This window comes from Dermacentor variabilis, unplaced genomic scaffold (genome assembly GCF_050947875.1).
Source record: "Dermacentor variabilis isolate Ectoservices unplaced genomic scaffold, ASM5094787v1 scaffold_13, whole genome shotgun sequence".
Lineage (NCBI taxonomy): Eukaryota > Metazoa > Arthropoda > Arachnida > Ixodida > Ixodidae > Dermacentor > Dermacentor variabilis.
The window spans coordinates 25017238-25041555 of record NW_027460291.1 but is presented as its reverse complement, the minus strand read 5'-3'; the positions used below and the strand labels follow the sequence as shown (position 1 = coordinate 25041555).

At 44.8% G+C, this 24318-nt stretch overlaps 1 protein-coding gene and 1 long non-coding RNA gene across 5 annotated transcripts in view; one reads left to right on the top strand and one right to left on the bottom strand.

Annotated features, from left to right (window-relative positions):
* LOC142566724 (serine/threonine-protein phosphatase 2A activator-like) overlaps positions 1-19338 on the bottom strand; it is a 149486-nt gene extending 130148 nt beyond the window's left edge. For 2 of the 4 annotated variants that reach the window (XM_075677581.1, XM_075677582.1), the window contains exons 1-3: positions 18794-18855; positions 6775-6842; positions 5824-5902 (exon numbers count right to left, since the gene is read on the bottom strand). In XM_075677581.1, the coding sequence (XP_075533696.1) occupies positions 5824-5902; positions 6775-6842; positions 18794-18855 (209 nt within the window). Of the gene's footprint in view, positions 1-5823; positions 5903-6774; positions 6843-18793; positions 18877-18956 lie in introns of those variants that run through there. The other 2 variants (XM_075677583.1, XM_075677584.1) reach the window with 2 other exon arrangements.
* LOC142566725 (uncharacterized) overlaps positions 18795-24318 on the top strand; it is a 45622-nt gene continuing 40098 nt past the window's right edge. The window contains exon 1 of the long non-coding RNA XR_012825117.1: positions 18795-18919. This is a non-coding gene — a long non-coding RNA (uncharacterized LOC142566725). The remainder of the gene's footprint in view (positions 18920-24318) is intronic.

Here is a 24318-nt window from a genome sequence, read left to right as displayed (position 1 = left end):
GAAGAGTACATATACACCAACGCAAAATATTTTTTTCTCACTTTACGGTCACTCTAGAAAAATTGCGGTAAATTTTTTTCGAAATAAGTCCCAGAGAAGAATTGGAATCTGCAATAAAAAATCGACCCTGGGTGGTCGCATAGGGCGAAAGAAATCGACCCTCAAGGGTTTAACTTCAAGGCAAACCGAACCAAGCCTCTCTAGTTAAACTTGGATAGCACCTCTGTTTTTTCAGTGGTCTGTTGTCTATTTTCAATATTTTTTTGCCCCACTGCATGCGGGCTACTTAAAGGGCCCGTCACCAGGCCCCATAGCACATTTTGGTTATACGCTGGAAGTTGTTACATGATCTCTAGGGAGTGTTCTGCCGCAAAAATTTTTCAAATCGGCTCCATTAATAGCCGAGACAAACATTTCAGTGCCGCAAACCCATGATTCCACAAGGCGAGCTGCACTACATAGCAAGGCCCTCTCTCCACTCGCCCCCTCTAGCCTTTGCAAGCTGAATTCCTTCCCTGCATTCTCCCATACCGGACCTTGAGGATCGCGTGACGTCTACATTACGGGCCCCGCCTTCATTTTTTTTCTACCCCCCCCCCCCTTGCTGTGCATTTCCGCAGATGGCACTGCGCGTGCACTGTAGTGATGTCTAATTTTATGCAGCGCACAAGGACACGTGACTAGCTGTATAATTCGGTGCTACACGAATACCGAAGCGGAACAAGCGGATCGCAGAGCATGATCACGCGCTGTAACGCAGTAGAAAATGGTATAGTTTTGGTACCTACGCACGTGACTGCATGACCATGGGAACAAGCAGACAAAGCTGAAGTACGTCTCTCTTGCTTCGGTGCAAATAAAACAAAAAAATATGCAGACATTCCGTTCATGTGTTTTATTATTGCTCTAAACTTATAATCGTCAATTCAAGCAACAGATCACACAAATAACAGATGTTGTCTTGAATAATACACGAAGTCACATGTCACCACGAGCAACGTCACACTGCGGACCCGACTACATAGGCGTAGGGACGTGCCTAAGTCACCGTCTGGCTTGGAGTGTGGTCGCCGCGAGAGAAAGGGAAAATGACGTTCGGATTGAAATTTCAGACCTTTCCACGGCATGTAGCGATGTAATTCTTTGCAAACACAATCGTTTACGAGCATTGTATGCTCTGCACTTGTCAGCTCAAAATGGCCAGACCTGGTGAGGGGCCCTTTAAGCAACAGTACAGCATCGATTTTCATATGGTAGCGAGTGAGTGCGATAGTGCTGAGCCTGAACCTGTGCTTCTATCCTGTATGGCCACTGTAAATTGGATGACCGAAGCTTCAGACACTGTATGGTGTTTTGCTCGTTTGTTTAAACATATTGTGCACAATGTCACAGAAATGGCATCCATGAACAAAGTTCTGCCATTCAATTGGACCCCTATCCTGCATTTTCCTTGACAAGGTGACTTTACGGCTTTAGGAATGCCATACAGCCTCTACTAAGATTTTGGTCGGCTCGACACCAAACAGCAACTTGCACCATGGGATACTGAAGAAGCGGTGCTGGTTAGGCCTAGCTGCATTGTACGGCTGTGAGAAAAATTCGCTGCCAGCAGGCTGTTGCAGCAAGGTGGTTGTCCATACATTCAGACCAGTAAGCTACCATGGTGATAGGGCACGAGATCACAGGCTAGACTGGCGGCTGGGACCCGAGGTTGGGTCTGGCCGACAAGCCGGAAACTACTGCAAAGGCTTTGTTTGTTCTCTATGCTTAATGGACGGAACGGCGAAATCTCGCATGCAGGCAGAAAGCTACAAATTCAACTCGTGCGTTAGAGCTTAATCTGACAGCATTGTACAGTAAAAGGTCGTGCACAACCATTACGATATTTTAAATAGATGGTATATCAGTGAAGCACGCCACTAGGGCATTCAGCAAATCTTTCATACTGCTGGCATTGGAAAAAGCAACAAAATTAGTTTGCTACTAAAGTTCATGTGGTTGGACTGCCCAATTATTCGAACATTTCTATTGCGAAAAATTTTTTTTATTTGATCCGCGATTGTCTTTACCATGAAGTTTTACACTCAGTACACTAATTTTCCCATTCAGAGATGAAAGTCTTGGCACAAAGATGAAGCCACTACGTGAAGTAGGCGATTATGTAGCACGCTACCCTAGAAGCCTGGCAAAACTGTAGCAACTGCACTATACGGCCCTCTCTGGGTGACATAGGTTTCGGGAAGGGGGCCTGTGTATAGACTCCAACCTATGAATGTGAAATTATCTTACTGAGTGTCAAATTTGATTAATATTTCGTAATGGAAGCATTCTTGAAGAATCAAACGAACTGAAGTTGCCTTGGAATCAATGACTCAAGCTTTGAATTAAAACACATACTTTAATTCGTCAAAGAAAAAGAACATTGTTTGCCAGCTCTATTTGTTCACAAAAAAACTGTGCCTGCCAAAGGACATAAGCGACCTATGCAAGCAAATATTTGCATAGCTGACATTAGAGTTTATTTATTTATTTATTTATTTATTTATTTATTTAAACACTCTCAATGCCATTGCAGCGTTAGAGAGGAGTGGTTATACATGTTCAAAATGGTAGTCTTGAATGTTGCATGCTCAGGGTTGCTGGCGATGGAGGCAGGGAGGCGATTCCATTCGGATGATCTCTTTGGCACATAGGAATGTAAGTACATGTTGGTCTGGCAGAACGGCACTTGAAATTTGAAGTTATGGTCGACACGGGATGAAAGGTAACAAGGTGGCGAGAACAATGTGCGCTTCAGTTCCGGATAAGTAAAGAAGTTTTTAGAAAGAGACATAGGCGATTCCATTCGGATGATCTCTTTGGCACATAGGAATGTAAGTACATGTTGGTCTGGCAGAACGGCACTTGAAATTTGAAGTTATGGTCGACACGGGATGAAAGGTAACAAGGTGGCGAGAACAATGTGCGCTTCAGTTCCGGATAAGTAAAGAAGTTTTTAGAAAGAGACATAGGCGATTCCATTCGGATGATCTCTTTGGCACATAGGAATGTAAGTACATGTTGGTCTGGCAGAACGGCACTTGAAATTTGAAGTTATGGTCGACACGGGATGAAAGGTAACAAGGTGGCGAGAACAATGTGCGCTTCAGTTCCGGATAAGTAAAGAAGTTTTTAGAAAGAGACATAGGCGATTCCATTCGGATGATCTCTTTGGCACATAGGAATGTAAGTACATGTTGGTCTGGCAGAACGGCACTTGAAATTTGAAGTTATGGTCGACACGGGATGAAAGGTAACAAGGTGGCGAGAACAATGTGCGCTTCAGTTCCGGATAAGTAAAGAAGTTTTTAGAAAGAGACATAGGCGATTCCATTCGGATGATCTCTTTGGCACATAGGAATGTAAGTACATGTTGGTCTGGCAGAACGGCACTTGAAATTTGAAGTTATGGTCGACACGGGATGAAAGGTAACAAGGTGGCGAGAACAATGTGCGCTTCAGTTCCAGATAAGTAAAGAAGTTTTTAGAAAGAGACATAGGCGATTCCATTCGGATGATCTCTTTGGCACATAGGAATGTAAGTACATGTTGGTCTGGCAGAACGGCACTTGAAATTTGAAGTTATGGTCGACACGGGATGAAAGGTAACAAGGTGGCGAGAACAATGTGCGCTTCAGTTCCAGATAAGTAAAGAAGTTTTTAGAAAGAGACATAGGCGATTCCATTCGGATGATCTCTTTGGCACATAGGAATGTAAGTACATGTTGGTCTGGCAGAACGGCACTTGAAATTTGAAGTTATGGTCGACACGGGATGAAAGGTAACAAGGTGGCGAGAACAATGTGCGCTTCAGTTCCGGATAAGTAAAGAAGTTTTTAGAATGAGACATAGGCGATTCCATTCGGATGATCTCTTTGGCACATAGGAATGTAAGTACATGTTGGTCTGGCAGAACGGCACTTGAAATTTGAAGTTATGGTCGACACGGGATGAAAGGTAACAAGGTGGCGAGAACAATGTGCACTTCAGTTCCGGATAAGTAAAGAAGTTTTTAGAAAGAGACATAGGCGATTCCATTCGGATGATCTCTTTGGCACATAGGAATGTAAGTACATGTTGGTCTGGCAGAACGGCACTTGAAATTTGAAGTTATGGTCGACACGGGATGAAAGGTAACAAGGTGGCGAGAACAATGTGCGCTTCAGTTCCAGATAAGTAAAGAAGTTTTTAGAAAGAGACATAGGCGATTCCATTCGGATGATCTCTTTGGCACATAGGAATGTAAGTACATGTTGGTCTGGCAGAACGGCACTTGAAATTTGAAGTTATGGTCGACACGGGATGAAAGGTAACAAGGTGGCGAGAACAATGTGCGCTTCAGTTCCGGATAAGTAAAGAAGTTTTTAGAAAGAGACATAGGCGATTCCATTCGGATGATCTTTTTGGCACATAGGAATGTAAGTACATGTTGGTCTGGCAGAACGGCACTTGAAATTTGAAGTTATGGTCGACACGGGATGAAAGGTAACAAGGTGGCGAGAACAATGTGCGCTTCAGTTCCGGATAAGTAAAGAAGTTTTTAGAAAGAGACATAGGCGATTCCATTCGGATGATCTCTTTGGCACATAGGAATGTAAGTACATGTTGGTCTGGCAGAACGGCACTTGAAATTTGAAGTTATGGTCGACACGGGATGAAAGGTAACAAGGTGGCGAGAACAATGTGCGCTTCAGTTCCAGATAAGTAAAGAAGTTTTTAGAAAGAGACATAGGCGGGCCTGCTTCCTTCTGATATTAAGGTTAGGAAGGTCCAGAGAAGTCTTTATTGAAATAATACTGGTGGTGTGAGAATAATTAGCAACAATGAACCGAGCTGAACAATTTTGGATGGCTTCTGGCGTGTTTACAAGCGTAGAGGAGTGAGGGTCTCAGATTGAAGAAGTGAACTCTAGTTTCGATCTGATTAATGTTTTATAAAGAAGTTTTAAGGAAACAGGAGCCAAAGCAAAGTTACATCACAAAAAAAGAAAGAGTGCGATTTGCATTGTTAGTGACGCAGTTAATACGAGTATTCCCTGATAAATTGTTATCTATGTGGACACCTAGGTATTTATAAGTATTAGCAGATTGCAACTGAAAATTAGTAATAAAATAAAAAGGGATATTACAGTCAGCAGTTCTTTGGGAAATCCTCATTATTCTGCATTTGTTGACATTCAATTTTATGAAGCAGAGTGAACACCAAGAAGTAATGCTGTCAAGATCAGATTGAAGTCGAGAAGAACCATAAGGGTTAGATATTACGTGGTAGAGGACACAATCATTGGCAAATAGCCTGATTGTTGGTTTAATGCAGGTGGGGGAGGTCGTTAATGTAAATTAAATACAATAGGGGCCCGAGGACGGAGCCCTGGGGTACACTGGATGTGACAACAAGAGCGAGAGTTATGGCCGTCAGCAGTTACGTGCTGGGTTCTGTTAGGTAAGAAGCATTTAATCCACTGCAATAAATTCAAGTCAACATTTCGCATACTTAGTTTTAGTAAAAGCAAACGGTGAGAAACGGTGTCGAAGGCTTTTTGGAAATCAAGGAAAATACAGTCGATAATAGAACCATTGTCAGATGCCGAAAATAGATCGTTAGTAAAGAGAAGTAGTTGAGTTTCGCATGAGTAGTGTTTCCTAAAACCATGCTGACGGTTGTGAAAGAAGTTATTTTGTTCAATAAATGCAATAAGATTAGAATAGATAACGTGTTCGAGAAGCTTACATGGGATACTAGTCAAAGTGATGGGTCTGTAATTAGAAGGACTAGGTGTGTCACCTGGTTTGTGCACAGGAATCACCTTTCCCGCCTTCCAATCGCTGGGCGTTGAAGCATGTCGCAATGACTGTGAGAAAAGCTGTGAAAAAATGACGAAGCAATAAATGGCAGTCTGCTTCAGGAATTGAGGAGTGATTCCATCCATGCCAGGTGCTTTAGGTATGAGATTAAAAAGCCCTAATTGATCAATAATGATAGGTTTCATACAAGAAAGTTCATGATCAGCTAGAACTGGTAAATCATAGGAGTTGGCAGTAGAAAATGTGTTTATAAAAATGTCCTGCAAGGCTTCACAGCACCTGTCACTTGCAATCACTGAATCAAGTTCATTACAAAGTTAAATGTTTTTATTTTTCGGACCATTAACAATGCTCCAGAACTTACGAGGGTTAGACTGTAAAAGAGAAGGAAGTGTATCACCAAAAAGCATGTTTAGCAATTTCATATGCTTGTTTGTAATGTAACATTGCGCTGTGATAAGCCACCAATCTCTCTGTGGTATCAGAAGATATGGCGCTGTGGTACAATCGCTTCTTTTTATTACGTAAGTGAAGAAGTGATGATGTAAACCACGGAGAACGGAACGCCACTCCAACAGTTCGCAGCAGAACATAGCAATCTATTAGTGAGTTAATCTTATTTTTGAGCCATACCCAATTCTCTTGCACACCTGAAGCACATTCCACGTATTGTTCAGTAAAAACTTCTAATTCCGAACATATAGAAACAAAATCAGCATTGGCATAATCTTTTATAACTTCAGATGCATGCAGAGGACGCTGTGCCTGAAAAGCACAAGTGTACAATGCGATGGTCACTAAGGCCAGGTAAGCAATAAATCGATGAAATGACAGGATTTTTTGTGAAAACCAAGTCCAGTGTATTACAAGATGATGTTGCGATGCGCATGGATTCAAAGACTGCTTGGCTTAAATTAAAATCATTACATACATTTATAAAAAGTTTGCTTTCCGCTGTATGACAGGCAACTGATCCATCCGATTTGCTCCAAGTAATGTCTGGAGAGTTAAAATCGCCCATTAAAAATATCTGCGAGTTTGGGTATCAGATAGATACTGCATATGAACAGTCATGCAAGTTCTCGCAGAAGTTCGGGGAGCAGTGAGGCGGACGGTAGCAATCACACAAAGTAACACTTTGATATCCAAAGCGAACGCATGCGCATACCAGTTCAAGTGGCGAAGGTGTATGAATTATGTTAGAGTGAAATTTATCTGATATTGCTATGAGAACACTCCCACCTGTCCTTGTTATTCGATCAGACCAGTAAAATTTGTAGTTGTTCTCAGTGTAAAATTTCACTATCGCGAACTTTACTCAACAACACGGTTTCAGTTAGTAACTATGATGTCGGCGGAACAGTCGTCAATCAAGGAGGATAACTCATCACGTTTGATATGCTTCTAATATTTGTAAAAAATACAGAAACTGGGTTTCATTTTGCGACACATTTAGTAGGCTGGGATTGCTAGGAAGTGGGTGGAACACTGTTCAAATTATCGGAAACTGAGGGAGAGGGTGAAGACACAAAATCATGGTTAAGTTCATATATTCCGTCAGTCTCACTGCAGTAGACGAAGCATTTTTTGTTAACAAATAGTTTGTTGTAACAGACTGCATATTGTTGGCCAGTCGACTTTCCGTACTCGTGCAGTTTCTTGCGTGTGTTCCTCGTTTCTTTGCAAAAATCTTCACTTAAACTGACCCCAGTACCTTTTAATTTGGCTTTCTCTACCATTATTCTTTCCTTAATCTTAAAGGTAGAAAGCTTTATAATTATGGGATGGCACTTGCTATGCACATTGTTACGAACGGCCTGCAAGGGTACCAACCTACAAAATTTTCCCAGCCAGCTGCAGCTGCACAGGTGGCGAGCTTCCGAGAAGCGACCGTGGAACCCTTCCCAATCTGCTGCAGCGACTCGTAGGGACGACGATGTGCCGCGTCAACACCCGCTCGGCGCTGCTATGACTAAACGCGGTCGGCAGACGAAGTATTGTTAGTGGATTCGCCGTCGCCGTCACGGCTTGTTAGAAGCGGTGGAAATCCTGGGAGATGTCTTGCGGTTGTCTCGTGGGGCTTAGAAGTCATGGACAGGCGCGGCGGCCAGTGTCTGCAGGGTCAACACTGGGATGAAGAGGTGCCTGCTCGGGGCAGGACCCGTGTCTACGAGAACCCTCTCACCTCGGTGTGGTCAGTGAAACCTGAGCGGAAGTGAGTGCGTAAACCCTCCCCCTCAAAGACGGGTAGGCTACGATGGCTTTGGACGCTCCGTTTGGTCGAACGGCCATTTTCCCTCACCTAGGGATCTAGGGAGGACAGAGTGTATTTAAAGGGACACTAAAGGTTACTATTAAGTCAAAGTGGACTGTTGAAATACCTTCCCAGAAACCTCGAAACGCTTGTTTCGTGCCAAGGAGAGACTTATTTGAAGAGAAAATGTGTTCTGAAGTGTCCGCGTACCTCTAGCGCAGTTCAAATCGCCCGCCCTCCGATCGAGGAGTACTGACATCATGGTCTCATAGTGACGTTGCGCCATCGGTGAGTAGAACGGCGTCCGCAGACGGCGCTACGGCTTTTCTGCGCAAAACGCAAATGTGCGGCCAGAAACAGAGCCAAGACAGAGCCGACAGCAGAGCGAAAGCGGGAGTATGGTGGCTAGCGGAAGCAGAAACGCGCGACCATAAGCTGGCACTTCATTCTATGACGCAAACTTCGACGGTCGTTGCAATGGACCGTGACACCGACAGATTGGCTCACGATGGTGGGCTCAACTTCAGCGATTTGAGCACTGACGAGCGCGACCTGCTGCTGAGGGCTCGCACTGCTGGCGTCGTTGCGTACTACGACGGCGGCCTCGACACCGGCTCTCCGGAGCAGGAAAGCAACGAGGGCTTCCCACGACATCACATGGACGTGGCATTCTCGCTGCTTGTTCCAAATGAAAGTTTCGCGAACCAGCAGAACCCTCACAGCACGACGCGATAACGAAACTACTGAAACTCCAAAGTGTGCGCGGCGCAGAGTCGAGCGAAAACGAAACCTTTCGACCACCCATATTACTGAAGGGTAATGTCAAAATGTAATTTTTTCTTAGAATCGAATAGACGTAGACAAGTAGCATTTTTTTCCGTCTTATAATCGAATGAAATGATATTTTTAATACGAGTAGTTCAGTATTAGTAACACAAATTATGCTTTCGTCATCGGGCTAGTACCAGAATGTCGCTGGGGGGTCTCAAATCGTGTCATGCATTTACCTCAATTTCTCGGTTACTAAAGCTCTGTTGGCGATTATATCGACGCCTTAGACGTTCTAGAACATTGCTCTACCACTTTAACTTGAGTTTCTGGTAACCTTTAGTGTCCCTTTAAGGAGCCGTTGGCGGCTCCTCAGGGTGCATTCCTCTTTCAGTCACGTTAGACTGATGAACTGTAACGTCCTCATGTAAATACTGTAAATAAACCCATATTCCTCGTTCTCGATGAGAACAAGCCTCTCCCTTCAACAACGTCCTCAGCGTGGATAAGTTGGACGATGACATGGGCCAGCTACCATCTATTTCATGCCAGACTCCAAACATCAGAACGTATGAACCAAGTCTGCGTGCACATGGAGTGCCATCAGGCGGTAGCTGGACACCTAGAGTTGAGATAATTGAGCGGATCTTATGTTCAGACTGTGACCAAGTTTCGGCTGCAGCGTCAGTTATTCAGAAAAATATAAGGTTCTCTCGTCGTGATCTATCTTCAAAATCATTGAGGCGTGAAGACAGTCCAGCATTCACCCCTCGAACAGCATCACATATAGTTTGTTGCAGGTCACTGGGCGGTGTTTTATCTAAAGAATTAACGCGAGCTTCTACAGCAACCAATCTTCGGTTGATATCCGAGACAGTTTTTTCCAACCTCGCTTGACTTGACTTCACCTCATCAAGGACTTGTTTTAATTAGTTATGGGGTGCATCAACATGCGCATCAATTGCTTTGACAACTTTAGCCAGCTCTTCAGGAAGAACATTGGGACCCGGATTAGATTCAATGTCTCCACTCATGAGCAACAGTTTGACAATGTGAAAACACTCACAAATACATAAGAACACGTGGGCATGGTACAAGCAGCAGACACAGGTTATTAGATTTTTTAGAGTAAAAGGAATGACATTTACCAAGCTGGATTAGAAGAAAAAAATGTGTGTTTAGTTTACTGCATTGCTGCTGCTCGACCATGCCCACTGAAATTGCCCGGGCGACGACAGCTGCTTATAAAGTTGCGGCTAAATGATGACGTTGTCGATGAGAATCCGAAGATTGGAGGTGCTACTGCAGGCAGGCTGGGTTCGCTACCCAACAGAGACTTCCAAGCTTGATCTGTATCCGAAGCCGAAGAAGACTGCAGAAACGTTGGCGGTCGGCCTTGAACAACATGCTCCCGTGGACTGGGCAACCAAGGGGAGGATGTCGTTGCACCATTCCTGGTGGGAACAGCTATTGAAGGTAGGAAAGCTCAAGTTTCTTGGCGGTAAGTGTGCGAAGCCATTACTGTCAGCAAGTGGACTAGAAGCAACTGGTTTACTGCATTGCTGCTACTCGACCATGCCCACTGACTATGCCTTCCTTTGCAGATACAGCATCTGGTGTGCGGCTAAAACGTTATCGCCCTTGGACTTATCAATAATACTGGTATTTGAGCTTTAGAGGACTCCAGGATATATAAAGTGTGCAATCAATTTCGTAATTCCTGCCCAAAAATTCCTATTTACTGCTCCGAAATGCATTTTTGGCTGCTCCAAAATGGCATCACTGGCTACCTCACGCTTCAACGCGAACTAAACGGCAAAAACACAGCGCACATGAAGGTATCAGCAGCCGGCACACTGTGTCCCCACCGCAAATCACTTTCCAGATGGGGATGGGACCCACGCAGCCGTGCCATACACAGCAACTGCCTGAGTAGACCCCCCCCCCCCCCCGCCATGGTGCCTTGCACGTGACAGAAGACGGTGCACTGCCTCCTTACTTTCATCCCTTGCGCTTGCGAAATCGAGCTGCCATCGTTCGCTCACCCTCGCATGCCTTCCTTCGCACATACAGCATATGGCGCGCAGCGACAATGTTATCGCCCTTGAACTTTATATGGAACTTCACGACGACGACGATGGCAGAAATGCGCCTGGAGTATCCATATAATTTCTGTCGCAATAAAAACCCCAACAACAGATCACAAATGGGTTCAGTTTAACCAACTTATACTTGCCGTGTGAAGCAGGAACCTTTAATAAAACTACAATTTCTTTATGTAGTTCCAAATCCTGCAACAAGTGACTGAATAAATTTAAGAATAACTCAGCAAAAACACCGAGCTTAAGTCATGTCATATGAAGTGGGACTGGTCACACTAAAATCGACTTCTGTTAACTCGACCCCAACGGGACCAAAAAAAATTGAATTATCAGGCGGGTCAAACTGAACAAAATGGAGAAACAGTGCCTTTAACCTTCAAAGCCAGTTTTCATTAACTCTGTTAAAATATTTCCCTGGATATCCCTGGATCTCTTAAAAATGTGGTTGTTCAGTTTGCCAATATGACTTCTCTAATAATATTTGTCTGTGTTATGCAAACAGACTTCCAATTTCCAATTTATTTCAAAGCTGTTCTAAAATATCAAAATAAATTGCTGGACTCGAGCTGAAATGATGTCGCAGAGCAAGCTGTTATGCTAACACAGCCTCCTGCTTGAAGCCATATTCAGAGAAGATGGCCGTAATTGCTTTGTTGTTGTCCAAAGTTGTTTTGCACCCACAGCAAAATGTCAAGTTTACACGGAACCTTATTTGAATTGTAAGGAAAATGAGCACCAGAGATCCCTCACAGAATGTGTCAAACAGTGCGGCACTCATATTTTGCTGAAATGTAACAGGATGTAGCAGGGTTCGCCTGTCAGTGCAGTTCGGGGCAGTGGTACCTTCACTGATGGAAGCACGAAGGTCAATTCACTCGCTGCTGCTGCTGCGCTTCCTCACTCCGGCATTTTGACAGCGAGCATTCGGCGGTCATCGAGTGAGATGTGTTCATGTTTGCTTGTGAGTGTGCGGCACCTTTACATGGCCGATAAAACTAGTATCCTTACTTCATATAGCTTTCTACTAATTTGCTGTAACAATTGATGCTTTGCCTTTCGGCCGAAACAGCGACTAAAATGTGACTAGAAGATTAGAATGCAAGTGTCAGGCCATACAAACTAAGGATGTTGCAGATGAGGGCGACAATTCACATGTGTAAGCATTGGCAGCACATTCTTGGGTTGCAGCACAATACAGACGGAAGAACGAACACTTTAAGTGCTGTGTGCGTTTTGCATTGCAGACTAGTATAGGGCATGCAAAGGCTTGAGAAGGAAAATGTATGAAGAAAAGTGGCATACAAAACAAAAGGAAAAAATTAGCACTTCTAACAAGAAGAAATTAAATTGTTCCAGGAGAACACAGGTGTTGCAAGGGGAACAACTAAACAACGTAGCTAAGAGGAAGACTGATAAGTGATACAGCTGTAGCAGAAACTATTGTAGCAGTAACAGGGGGGTGTATCCTGCAAGTGTCTACCTAGTGAACATGTCCATTTTGTCTGCTGCTGAAGTGCTGATGGCTCGGGGCACCTGTCTCCTTCCTGATGGCAAACCCCAGCCCAGCCAATCAGAATTTCACCAGCAGACAAAATGGACATGCCCACTAGGTGGACACTTACAGAATACTGCCCCAGGTCAATTTGCGAAAATTGTGGAATTACCTTTTTTCGCTTGAGTTGCCACGCAGCATAATGTCAGTATGAAACTAAATATAAGCATGCAGGCCCATTTCATAGAGACACTGCAATGGGGACTTATAAAATGTGTTGTCCACAATCCATCTTTCATAGTCTTCAGCTTGATCACTGCTCAATTTCACACCTTTAAGTACACCCGTGAGCAAAAGTATTTGGACCAGAGATTGCGCGATAAAGCCGATTTTTTCCCTGTCTGCGAATGCAACTTCGAATTGAGGACTGCAGTCCAAACTTGGCATTGTGTACTTTCCAGTGTGCTCGTCAATTTCAGTTTATGCATGCTAATTACAAAGAAATTGTTTGTTTCGGCGACCCTGTGGTCTGTATACTTTTGCTCACGGGTGTACACTTGTCTTTGTCTCAGGGTACGCACAAAGTAGACGGCAGGCAACCATTGCAGACACAGGAGCGGAGCATTTCGTACACTGGACAATGTTTTCATTTTGTTGAACCAATGCACAAGTGATTGCTGGTGACTTACCATTTCATACTATACTTAAACTCACAAGTTCTTCGCAACACTGTGGAAGCTGTAGGCCTGTTATCCAATAGAAAGGCCGAATGCCTTCAAGATGTGTTCATCCGCACCATATTGTCTGCTTGCCATCCTGCCAAGACATGCTCCCTGGTTGGTGGATTGGCGTAACAAATGTTCCAGCGTTGCGACCATAAACTGTGTTTACATGAATGCGCCAGTGGGGCTTTCCCTCATCCATACGCATTCTCAGCACTTCCTTGCCACCTCTTTAGCCAGTAGTACAAACACCCTTATAAATGTTCACCTGTGCCAGATCATCTGCTAGGCGTCTATTTGGTATTCACTCACCACCATCATCAGTTACCACAACAGAGCATAGCAGTAAATCAATGACTCAGGGAACAATTAGGCCTTCATAGCACTCTGCATTGTCAACATAACGCCAGTGCTAAGGATCTGGCACCATCGGCTAATTGGAAATCAAACCACTTTTACGGCAAATCGAAGCCTTTGCAGTCTTAGCAGCGCAATAATAAACAGCCAACCGCAATAATTGCAAAAGAACAACTCTAACGCTTTGCCCTCAGCATGAGATGAGGCTAAGCGATGATGGCTTTTACTACTTATTTCTTGCTGTCAGGGTGAACAGCCAGCAAGAGATGTATATTCGAATCGAAGAGGGCGCTCTGCAGTGTATTGACGCTACCCCGTAATCCAGTTAGGGTGAATGCTGCTGCAATTGCCGGTAACCACCACAGTAATTCACAGTATAATATATGCATGTGCAAAGGTCCTAACATGTCACACATCACTAACATATCATGTACCAAGTAGGACTCTCTAATCCGGCCAATGATCAGAAAATTACAGCAGGAACTACATTCTGCTTGGCAATGATATTACCCGTGTATACCTTGTACCTTCAGCAGTGCTGCAAAGAACTGGTGCGATGGATTATAAGGCGATGGAGTACAAGGCTGCTGCATGCTTAGCACGCCTTATAATCCATACTTAAACTTTTGTACACTAGTCAATGTTATAACAATCTTGTATAATTCAGCATGCAGCCACTTTGTTGATATTTCTTTGTAATTATGTTTTAAACCTCTCAGTGCCAGGTTCTTTCGGAGGTGATGCACCCCCAGTGCCAGGTTATTTTCCTCCGATATTATAAAATAAACACAGCGGTTTGCTTTTGCACTCTTGGGATCCAAGGGGAGAGTGTGAATAACGTACGGGTACATCAGTGACATGGGGGGACAAAAACACGGAAATGTACTGAAAGGGTTCATAGGTAATGTAAAGTGAACATGTCAGCTAGTTGGTTAAACATTTTGAATTAGGGCGCAGTGTGAAAGCCAAGAACACAGAATAGGCGCAAAACGAAGAGGCAGCGCTACATGTGGTTGTTTTGTGCCTCTTCTGTGTCCTTGTCTTTCGATTGTTCCCCAATTCAAGGTAATACAACACGAGGTCCCATCACAGTGGCTCACACTAGGGCTCTTTTCAGCCCGCCAGCAGCTGACAACATGTTGTATCACACTTGAACCTAATCACAGATCATAGGCCACCTTTGGTACTGTGCTGTGAAATTAAGGAAGTTTTGCCTCTGAAGACAACTTTCCACACTGATCCCTTTGCATTAGAGAACTGCCGAGACTGGCATAAACTAACCCAATTTATACCAGACTGGTCACAATGAGCAAGTGCACTTGACAGAGTGCCCCTTTGGTAGATACATGTTACATGGAACTGTAATTGGGAATCGATGGCAGTGACAGCTGCAATAGCACTTGAAATTATTGCTAAATTTTCATTATGAATAATACACCTTAAATGACGTTCACAGAAACTGCATGGACAGGAACACCACGTGCATATGAGCAGTTTGCTGCAAATAGCAATGCATGCAGGGCAAAGCAGCAATAGCGGCAGCCACTGCAACTGAGACAAATGCAGTTGAAATTGCGCAAAAATACCAAACTACACGTTTTGCTGTATTCAGAATAGGGATGAAAAAATTTCTGTAAATATTGAGCAAGTGGAAAACAACCGCTTCTGTTCACCGCCCTTGATTAAGGGTATCTATGAGTCGTGGCACAAACTCGGCACCTGTGTATTGGGCATTGCTGGAGTAGAGGCATATTGTTCCTGTGGTGGAACACAGATGTATTCGCATTTCGTCCCCATTGAAATGTGACCACCGTGGCTGAGATTTGATCCCACAACCTCATGCTTAGCAGCTCAACACCACAGCCACTGAGCAACCATGGCAGGTGCATGACAGCTTGTGCACCAGTAGTTACACGTGCCTGCCACCTTTGTTCACAACAGCTGACGTGTTTTCACTTCCGGCTTCTGGAGAGCTGCTCAACAGTGAGATCGGGCACACTTTCCTTGGTTCCAATCTTCATCACAATCAAAACTGGAGCAACCAGTCGAAAGTGCCATGAATTCGCCATGCGCACAGGGGCTTCTTCAAAACACTGCTTCGTGCAAAAAGCAGAGGTGGTTTCGTTTTGGTATCCCCTCCAACACAGGTACAATGCTGTGCCCTGACCTTCAATCAATGGAGGCGAACCACGAGGGCCACTGGTGATGCTCAACTAAAGAAAAAAATTATGGGGTTTATATGCCAAAACTCCTTTCTGATTATGAGGCACGTCGTTATGGAGGACTCCGGAAATTTTGACCACCTGGGGTTCTTTAACGTGCACCTAAATCTAAGCACACGGGTGTTTTCGCATTTCGCCCCCATTGAAATGCGGCAGCCATGGCCGGGCTTCGATCCCGCGACCTCGTGCTCAGCAGCCCAACACCAAAGCCACTGAGCAACCACGGCGGGTGATGCCCAACTCGAGACAGTTTAGCAATGGGCCACAAACTGGTGCCTTTGACAAAAAATGAAACTGGTTCTAACTGAAATTTAGAGCATTGAATTTCCACAACACTGCAGGAGTAAATGCACACTTTCTGAACATTGTTGAGCTTGATTTGCTCCACTGAGGTCACTGCTAAAGAAGTGAAACCCCGGATGTGTTTGCGACTCACCAATTAAACTACAGCGCTGACCACACAGCTTTTCCAGTGCTACCGACAAGCCTGTTTCACAATGCACGTCTTTTGTCATTGAGTTTACCTGGCCATACTGCAGGTGAGCTTATATGTAGGAAAGCTCTCCCTTCCGAGCCTCACAGTACTCAGTAGGCAATGCACTGCAGCGAGATGGCCAGGTGGTGGAGTTGGTTAAATGGACACTAAAGAGAAATGTTAAATCAGTTTAGATTGATAACATATTCTTCCAAAACTATTTTTGTCAATTTTGAGATATTCAGTTGATCATTACAAGAGCAAATAAAGGTCAAAGTCCCATTTCGTGAACTTGTGACCGAAACCTCAGCACCGGTACGTCACTGTGACATCACAGATTTAGTATTTAGTATATTTGGGCCGTTGTAGCTCAGCAAAAGTAGTAGAAATGTACTATGTTCAGCCTTTTAGAATTCAACATTTACTCCATTTACGCAGCCAAAGCAGACCCCATCGAAATCTACAAGATTGTGAGCCAGGCCGCGATTTTGTAACAATGCCTTCTCCAATGCTATTCCTTCTCGTGCTTCGCCAGTGGTCAGAGTGGTGTTATAAGAGTGGCACAGATTCGAGCGGAAAGCATCATCTGGTTTGGGAACTTCAATGCAGCGTTGCCAGCAGTTTTATATTTTGCATCTTTTTGGGCATCACAGCATGGTAATTCACTAACATAGCTCACTATTTTTCTCCTTAGTGTTTAAGGTCCATTTTAAAGGACTCAAAACAGCACACTCGAAATGAGGTTCAAGGATGGAATACAATTAAAAATCAAAATTAATTAAATTCTGGGATTTCACGTGCCAGAACTACAACATGATTATGAGGCATGCTGTAGCGAGGGATTCTGGATTAATTTTGACCAGCTGGGGTTTCTTAAATGTGCACCTAAATTCAAGTACAGCGGTGTTTCTGCATTCTTCTCTCATCGAGATTTGGCCGCCGTGACAGATAAGTGAACCCACAACCTTGTGCTTAGCAGTGCAATGCCATAGCTGCTAGAGCAGGTAAGGACAGAAGACACTAGTGCAGATTTTCGTAAGCGAGACCAGACGCTTCATCTTGTTTCACTTTTCCTTTTTATGCCTGTCCTTTTTCTATAGAAGAGTCAGTGCTAGTGCGTTCTGTCCTTTGTCCTCCTTTGTTTGTGCCATTTGAAATCTTAAAATGAACACTGTATTGCAGAGCACCTGCATGTGCAGGAATTTAGCGAATGTGTATGTATGGTTAGGTGCGAAGTCCATTTCTGGTGAAGTCCAGCACGTACCGACGGCACATGTGCTATGGGCACCAGACACACAAGCTTTCCACGTACCGACAGTAGCACCAGATCACACAGCCTAGCGAGCAGGGGAATCGCATCTTTCAGGAAACGTACATTCCTGATATCCTCTAGCCAGCATTTATTTGAATGCAAGCACGTCCAGATAGTAAACTGCGCATGTCAGTCTGGAGTGCACGTCTGGCATCTGGGCAGACACATGCTCCAGACCCAACGACGGTCATATGTATTTGAAGATTGCCGTGGATCAGGCAATGCTTTGCTTATCAGGTTCGAGCAAGCACAGAGTTGAAGCAAGGCATTAAACAGGTGTGCGCAGTTGTTCAGAAAATCATCGCGTTTTCACTGTAGCCCAAGCGGCTGGTGTCAGCAAACCTTGTAGGAAGCTGAACCTGCCGCAATGCCATCTGACCAGACCCCGGTGCTCATGCTTACCAACATGCAAAAAAAAATAAAAAATAGGCAGAGAAATTGTTCCCTCTTCTTGTACATAAAGCAACTGCCCCCACACCCCCTAATAAGTATACAATAAAGCAACTACACTGATCTCTAGCCTGCTCTATAATGTTTCGAGTACAACTACCCCACACAAGCAGCCAATCTGCTGGGCCTGTTGCAAAAAAGCAATGACTTCTCTACGACTGATTGATGGGGTTTCGCGTTACAAAGCAAGAGTATGAGGAGCTATGAGAGACACCGTAGTAAATTAATTATGACAACCTGGAATAGTTTAACACGCCTGGTTTTTCTGTATGCACCCGACAAACAGTTGGTGTAGCATATGGCATTTTCTTATCCTACTTTGTGCCAATTTCGTTTTTTCAACACAAGCGTGTGCACAGTGCCCTCATGCTACTCAAGCACTTAAGCGTGAAACGGAAGCTGCTAAACGCCGCATGAAGGCCATGCGCTAACACACGCCATCTCACGAATTCTTTGCCCCACAAGGAGGATCAATACTACCACAATTGCAGAGTGTTAAGGGCTGCGAAATCTGACAAAGCTCGCGAGAAATGAGAAACAGCATGATCGCAGAGGGCATAAACATACATACACACACAAACGCCTTCAATAATTACGCCGCATCAGGAGGCTTTAAATACTGTTTCGACAGGCACAAGCATTTGCCACGAGGAGTGTTCCATCAGAGACACGGCTGACAAAGTACTCGCAAACGCTCGCAACGGCCTTTGCCATACGAGATGTTAACTAATAAACGACGACGAAGGAACGAGCCACCTGTGCAGAGGAACAACGACAACAAGAGAAAGCCTCGTACCTCGCTCTTGGTCCAGCGTGCCATATCGTCGGGCATCTGAACCTGCCGCCTCGGCTCCACATATTCGGACACTTCGCCGCTACCTGCGCCGAAGGCGTCGCGGTAAAAGCGGCTGCAACACACCATGTGAGTGGCCTGCAAACAGCCGAGCATTTTCTTTTACCTGACATGACGACCTCCAGCCTGTTGACGCGTCGCAACCTCGGTCACTGCCACCGCTGCTGCTGGACGGCACTCATGCTGCCGGTGGCGTCCGTCTTCAACCGCAACCACAGAAACGGGCAGTGGCTGTTACCACGCTGTTAAAGGCCTGGTGGCAGACCATAGAATAAAGAACCAGCGATAGACTACAGTGATGCGATGTTTCTGGGTATGAATCAAAGCAGGAGTAGTAGGTCGTGGTTTTAAAAAAGCCTCATCTGTCGATTTCACTACCGACTGGCAGGAAATCGGCTAACAAAGTACTACGTCAACGACACTACGGTTCAACCATTCAACGGTGAAGTCGGGACATCCGAGACAGCTGCCGTCCGCAAAAGAGAACCACTCACATCAACGTTTTTAGATCTATGCACTCACATGTAGTTCCTCCACTGCCGGCTGCTTACGCTACGACGGTGGCGTACATTTAGTGAGACAAATAATAAATACACACGGTCGCTAAACCTCTACGGTGGCTATAGAGTATTACAGGTGCAGTTTTCGAACAAAACAAGCAAAACTTTGTGGCAAGGGTTGTTTGCATCATGTACGCGAAACAAAACGCACAGCTAGAGGGTACTAGAATACAGTTGAGTGGAAGGAGTTGGCTGGCGCGGCGCATGCTTCACAGTGAGGCGCGCGACGACGAAAAATACTGTGACGGCGCTGCCATCGAAGTGGATTGGGCCGCGTCAAGGTCGCGCCGTTGGAAACTGCTGGCGATTCTGCTCGGCGGGATCGTTCGTACTGCTTCGCGCGCTGCTGTTTACGATCAGACAGCTCAAATGGTGCTTATAATTGGATATGGCATGCATTTATGTCTTAGGAACAGATGACTCTGTTTCTCTTCTTTAAATCCATGTTTAATTCCGCTCGGTGACTGCGCGTGCATTGCGGCCGCAGTGTCCCGATCGCCAGATACATCCATTAGATGTGCATAATATGGTACACCTTGCACATTCAGAACGTCCATTAGATATCCACACAGAGTTTCTCACTAGATTACCTCATAGAGTTACTATACTGACTCTAGAGGACAAGCTACCCATAGGGCCCATGCATTGAAATCGGGAACCGCAAGAGCGCCGCCATGTTGCTACGCGCCGAGGTTGCCAGCTCCTGAGACGCTTGCTAGACTTGGTGACAGTAGTCAGTTTTAATCCGGCAACAGTAGCAGCGTAGCAGCATGGCGTCTCGCTTGTACTTTCGTGATGTGTGCGTGCAGCCGTGTGTTTGGGCTTTACAAGTTGGTTCTTTATTCTATCTTGCGGGACGGTGCGGGTGTGGTCCATGTTGGCCGTACAGGTGGCAGTTATGCAACCGAGGGATGATCCTGTTGAAGTTTCCGGCGGTATGCGGTTTTCAGCGGTCACGCCTGTTGCAGGAGTGTTACTCGACGAGATTACGAGCTCGAAGCTGTGGTCAGATTCCTCGTTGGCGTTCCGTAATTCTCTTCGCACGGGCGCGGTACGTTGCAAAAGCCGCTTTCGCGATCGTTTTTTTTTTATTATTATGAGTACTGATCCAGCTGTAGGGCACATGTAACCGACAAACGGAAGTATCAGGAGAGCACCTGAGATTATAATAAAGCAGGCGGCGCAAGAACTCCAGGGCATCGAAGTGACAGTGGGCGGATCAAAGCTCGAAGCAGAACGGTACGTAGGTTGGGGCCGCCGAGGAAGGTGTGTGTGCCAGGGAGTGTTCGCACAGACAGCTACCCTGGCACGCGCAGCAGAGCCTCGCAAGGTCGAGATACTTTAAAGGCACCTGCGCCCATGATCTTTCTTTTGCCTCGGTGCAGTGTGCACGATTAAAGAGAATAATATGGAGGGCATCCGGTGCAGTCGCGAATGCGTCATGACAAATGTAGCTCGTGTCGCCTGGCGTGTGCAGTAATATCAGAGTTGGTTGTGTGAACTTTATGCATAAATGCATAATACGCTTTGTTACGGTACCTTAACGCAATGGGTCTAGAGGACGGTGTTGGTACATTTTTTCGTACCGCCCTAATCCTATACCCCCTACTACAAACACACACACACATACCCCCCTCTTTTTATGTATACATACAATTCCTTGCCATGACGGATCCATTGCCTCCTTTATTTTTGAAAAATAGAGGAGGCTATGGACCAATTGACCAGTTCAAGTTGTCAACTTCTCAGTAACTGTCATAGGAATCACTGTATTAAACACAATTCCACGATCGGATTGTTTACTTTCATTTTTTGTTGTAACACTGAGGACTACATAGAACTTTATTTTGTATATGTGAGAGAAGTATGTGGATATCACGAGCTTAAGCCAATGTGCGATACACACACAAAGCAGCTGCTACAACATGAACTGCATTGAGGGCCACACAACACATACGTAATTAAAGGTGCAAAATATAGGGGGAAGCTTCAAAATACGCTCTGTAGCACTGCAAAGTGTAACATATATTGTATGTGTACAATAAATGTTCAAAAATACAATGCATCCATGTCCCATTTGCCTTCAAGTTTATTATCAAGTTCAAGTTTACTGAAGTTTATTATGAGCATATGTACAACAGGAATCTACTGACACACCCACAGTCAAGGTGGCTGTTTGAGGTGTGCTGGCTGTCTCAGTGTAAGAAAAAGAAATTGGGTGAATGTCGACACCAGTGCCACTGCTTCTTGCCTCTGACCTGCACGTGCCTCCGCGGCATCTTTGTGCACAAGTGTGCTGGCGTGGCGAGGCGTAGGAGTCATCCGAGAGAAAGAGTATCGTTTACATGGAGAAGTGGCTGTTCACATTGCCTGCCGCTTTCCCTCAAATGTTTCCTTTACGACTAGGATGACACACCCACAGTCTAGTTGGCTGTTCGAGGTGTGCTGGCTGCCTAAACGAAAGAAAAAGAAAGAAATTAGATGAATGTCGACACCAGTGCTACTGCTTCTTGCCTCTTACCTGCATTTGCCTCCACGGCCTCTTGGCTTGCGTAGTCTGTATGAGGGAGCTGCTGTGGCTAGGCGTAGGCATTGTCTAAACAAAAAGAAAAGGCCATTCAAATGGGAAATTATTGAAATCAATGCAGTTATGTCTGCTTCTTGCATTCTTCTTGCCCAAAAATTTTCAAATATGGTGTCCAGTACACACCAGGACTTTGACTGCTTCTGCTTTTTACCTGCAGGTGTTGCTGCGAGATCCTTAGTATGGCTGCGTGCAGCATTGCAACACTTGGTGGAGGCATTTGAAGTGGTAGCCAAAAATATAAAGAATCATCCTTCTCTGCACAAATGCTTTCAATTTATAAATGCAGTGGTAACTATCACTATTAGTGCAAGGCCCCCCACATCTATGCGGCAAGTTCCATAGCTCGAAACTGAATTTTTCCTTTCGTGTTTCACAAGGCGTCTGATATGTCCACATTAGATGTGATGTGTTTATTTTTATTTATCCCAGTGTGGAGAGAGCATCATTAAATTGTTTTTTAATTTTTGCTTGTCTTGTTTTTTGGTTTATTTCTGAATTTATCAAGCACCAGTCTCATGATGCTAAAATGACTTATGTAATGACAATCATAGCTTTTGTTTTGCAGAAAAACAACGCATTTCCTGACCCATTGTTTGACATCCCCTCACTCGCATAATCTTGCAGAGTATTCTACCTATACTGACTTGCTTGACCTCCACTAAAGAGTTGCATTTGCAAATACGACTCTTTCCTTAAAACCATTCGACACTTCTCATAATTTCTGTACCTTGGGCTTCGATACTCTGAATTCACCATTTTTGCTTGTTTCTGACTAAAAATGTCTTTTTTAATTTAGAGCTTAAATTTTACCTTTGGAACACACGGAAGGGCTTGCCATTGCATATCTGCATAAAAGGGAAACATGTTTCATTAAACATTTCCAAAATCCAATTGAAGATTGATGAATGCAGCTTGCAGTGTGATATGACTGAATGAGCCATAAAAGTAACTCATCTCACTTGGTAAATTAAAGCACATATTAGTGTGATGTGCAAGATACGTTACACTAACGTGGTGGGTTCTCTTGCTTATACAGCAAAATAATCGGTGCGCGAGAAAAAAATTATCTTTGCATACCCCTTGTACACACTGTTTTAAGGAGAATGAGCTGGAGCTGTCCACATGATCTACTTATTTTACCTGCGAGTATGGCCAACAAAAATGTGTCCCAGCTGCTTAGTGGTGCTCGGGATTATGTCAGTATTGCATATGTGCCTGTTGTCTAAAATAATTAAATTTTGAAAATGCTCGCAGGGATCTGATGTGCATATCTGCAGTTTATGGATGCAATTAAAAGACTCAGCATCAAGTGCAAGTGAACGTTCCCGCAGGCCCGGAGTCAATCATGCAAATAGATTCGCTGCACAAATTTGTGACCAGAAAAGATATTCCACATGAAATGGCATGCAAGGAAGTGTTGAAAATATTGCACAGTTAATAAAACGCCTACGCTATTAATATGTGGGTTGATGCACTCGTTATGCAAAACGGAGGTGAGGCGTGCAGACAGGACACAAAGAGTAGAGTATTTACAAGCAAACAACACGAGCGCCGCCCACTTTTCTACTCTTGTGTCCTGTCTGCACGCCTCACCTCTGTTTTGCATAATGAATCCTTACCAAGTAGCTGAGCTTTCTGCCGTTCTAAGTCTCGATGCACTCGATTTCGTCCGCATTAGGCACTCGCCTCTTGATTACTTCGTGGCAGAGATATACTCGGCATCAGACTGTTTGTCTGCTGTGGCCTTTGTAGAAGCATGATTGTACAAAGTGCAACAATTAAACAGATTCTTTGAGTTGCTTGCGGCTTCGCCAGTACAATTCCGGTGCGCTGGTCCGCCTGTCCAGCAATTTCCTACTGAAGGGAAACTTGCAAACAAAAACACCGCTCCGCATGCAGAAAAATGCTCTACTGTGACGCTTCTCAAACGATTGCGATGCACCACAAGAGCTGCCTACTCGCGTGATATTCTCAACAAGGAGATACATTCGTTTACTTACATGTCAAGGTACCGTTGTCAGATGGGAAGAGGACTTGGCAACCAGAGGCGCCGCGTCCCAGAGCTTTCATGTACTCATCAACCCAGCATCATTCGATACATTGACCCCGGTACTCCCCCACAACCCGGGCTGACTGGGTGGGGGAACTTGGTTCGGGCCAACGGTCCTATGCCAGAGCACTTCGGTGGCACACAAGGCACGAGTGTGTGTGCCATAGCGTCCGATGTCGACGCGCGATCGCATGTCAAACCCAAACTGTACGAAACTACTACGCATCCAAAAAACAGATTCGAAACCGAAATTCGTGTCATCCTTTATTGC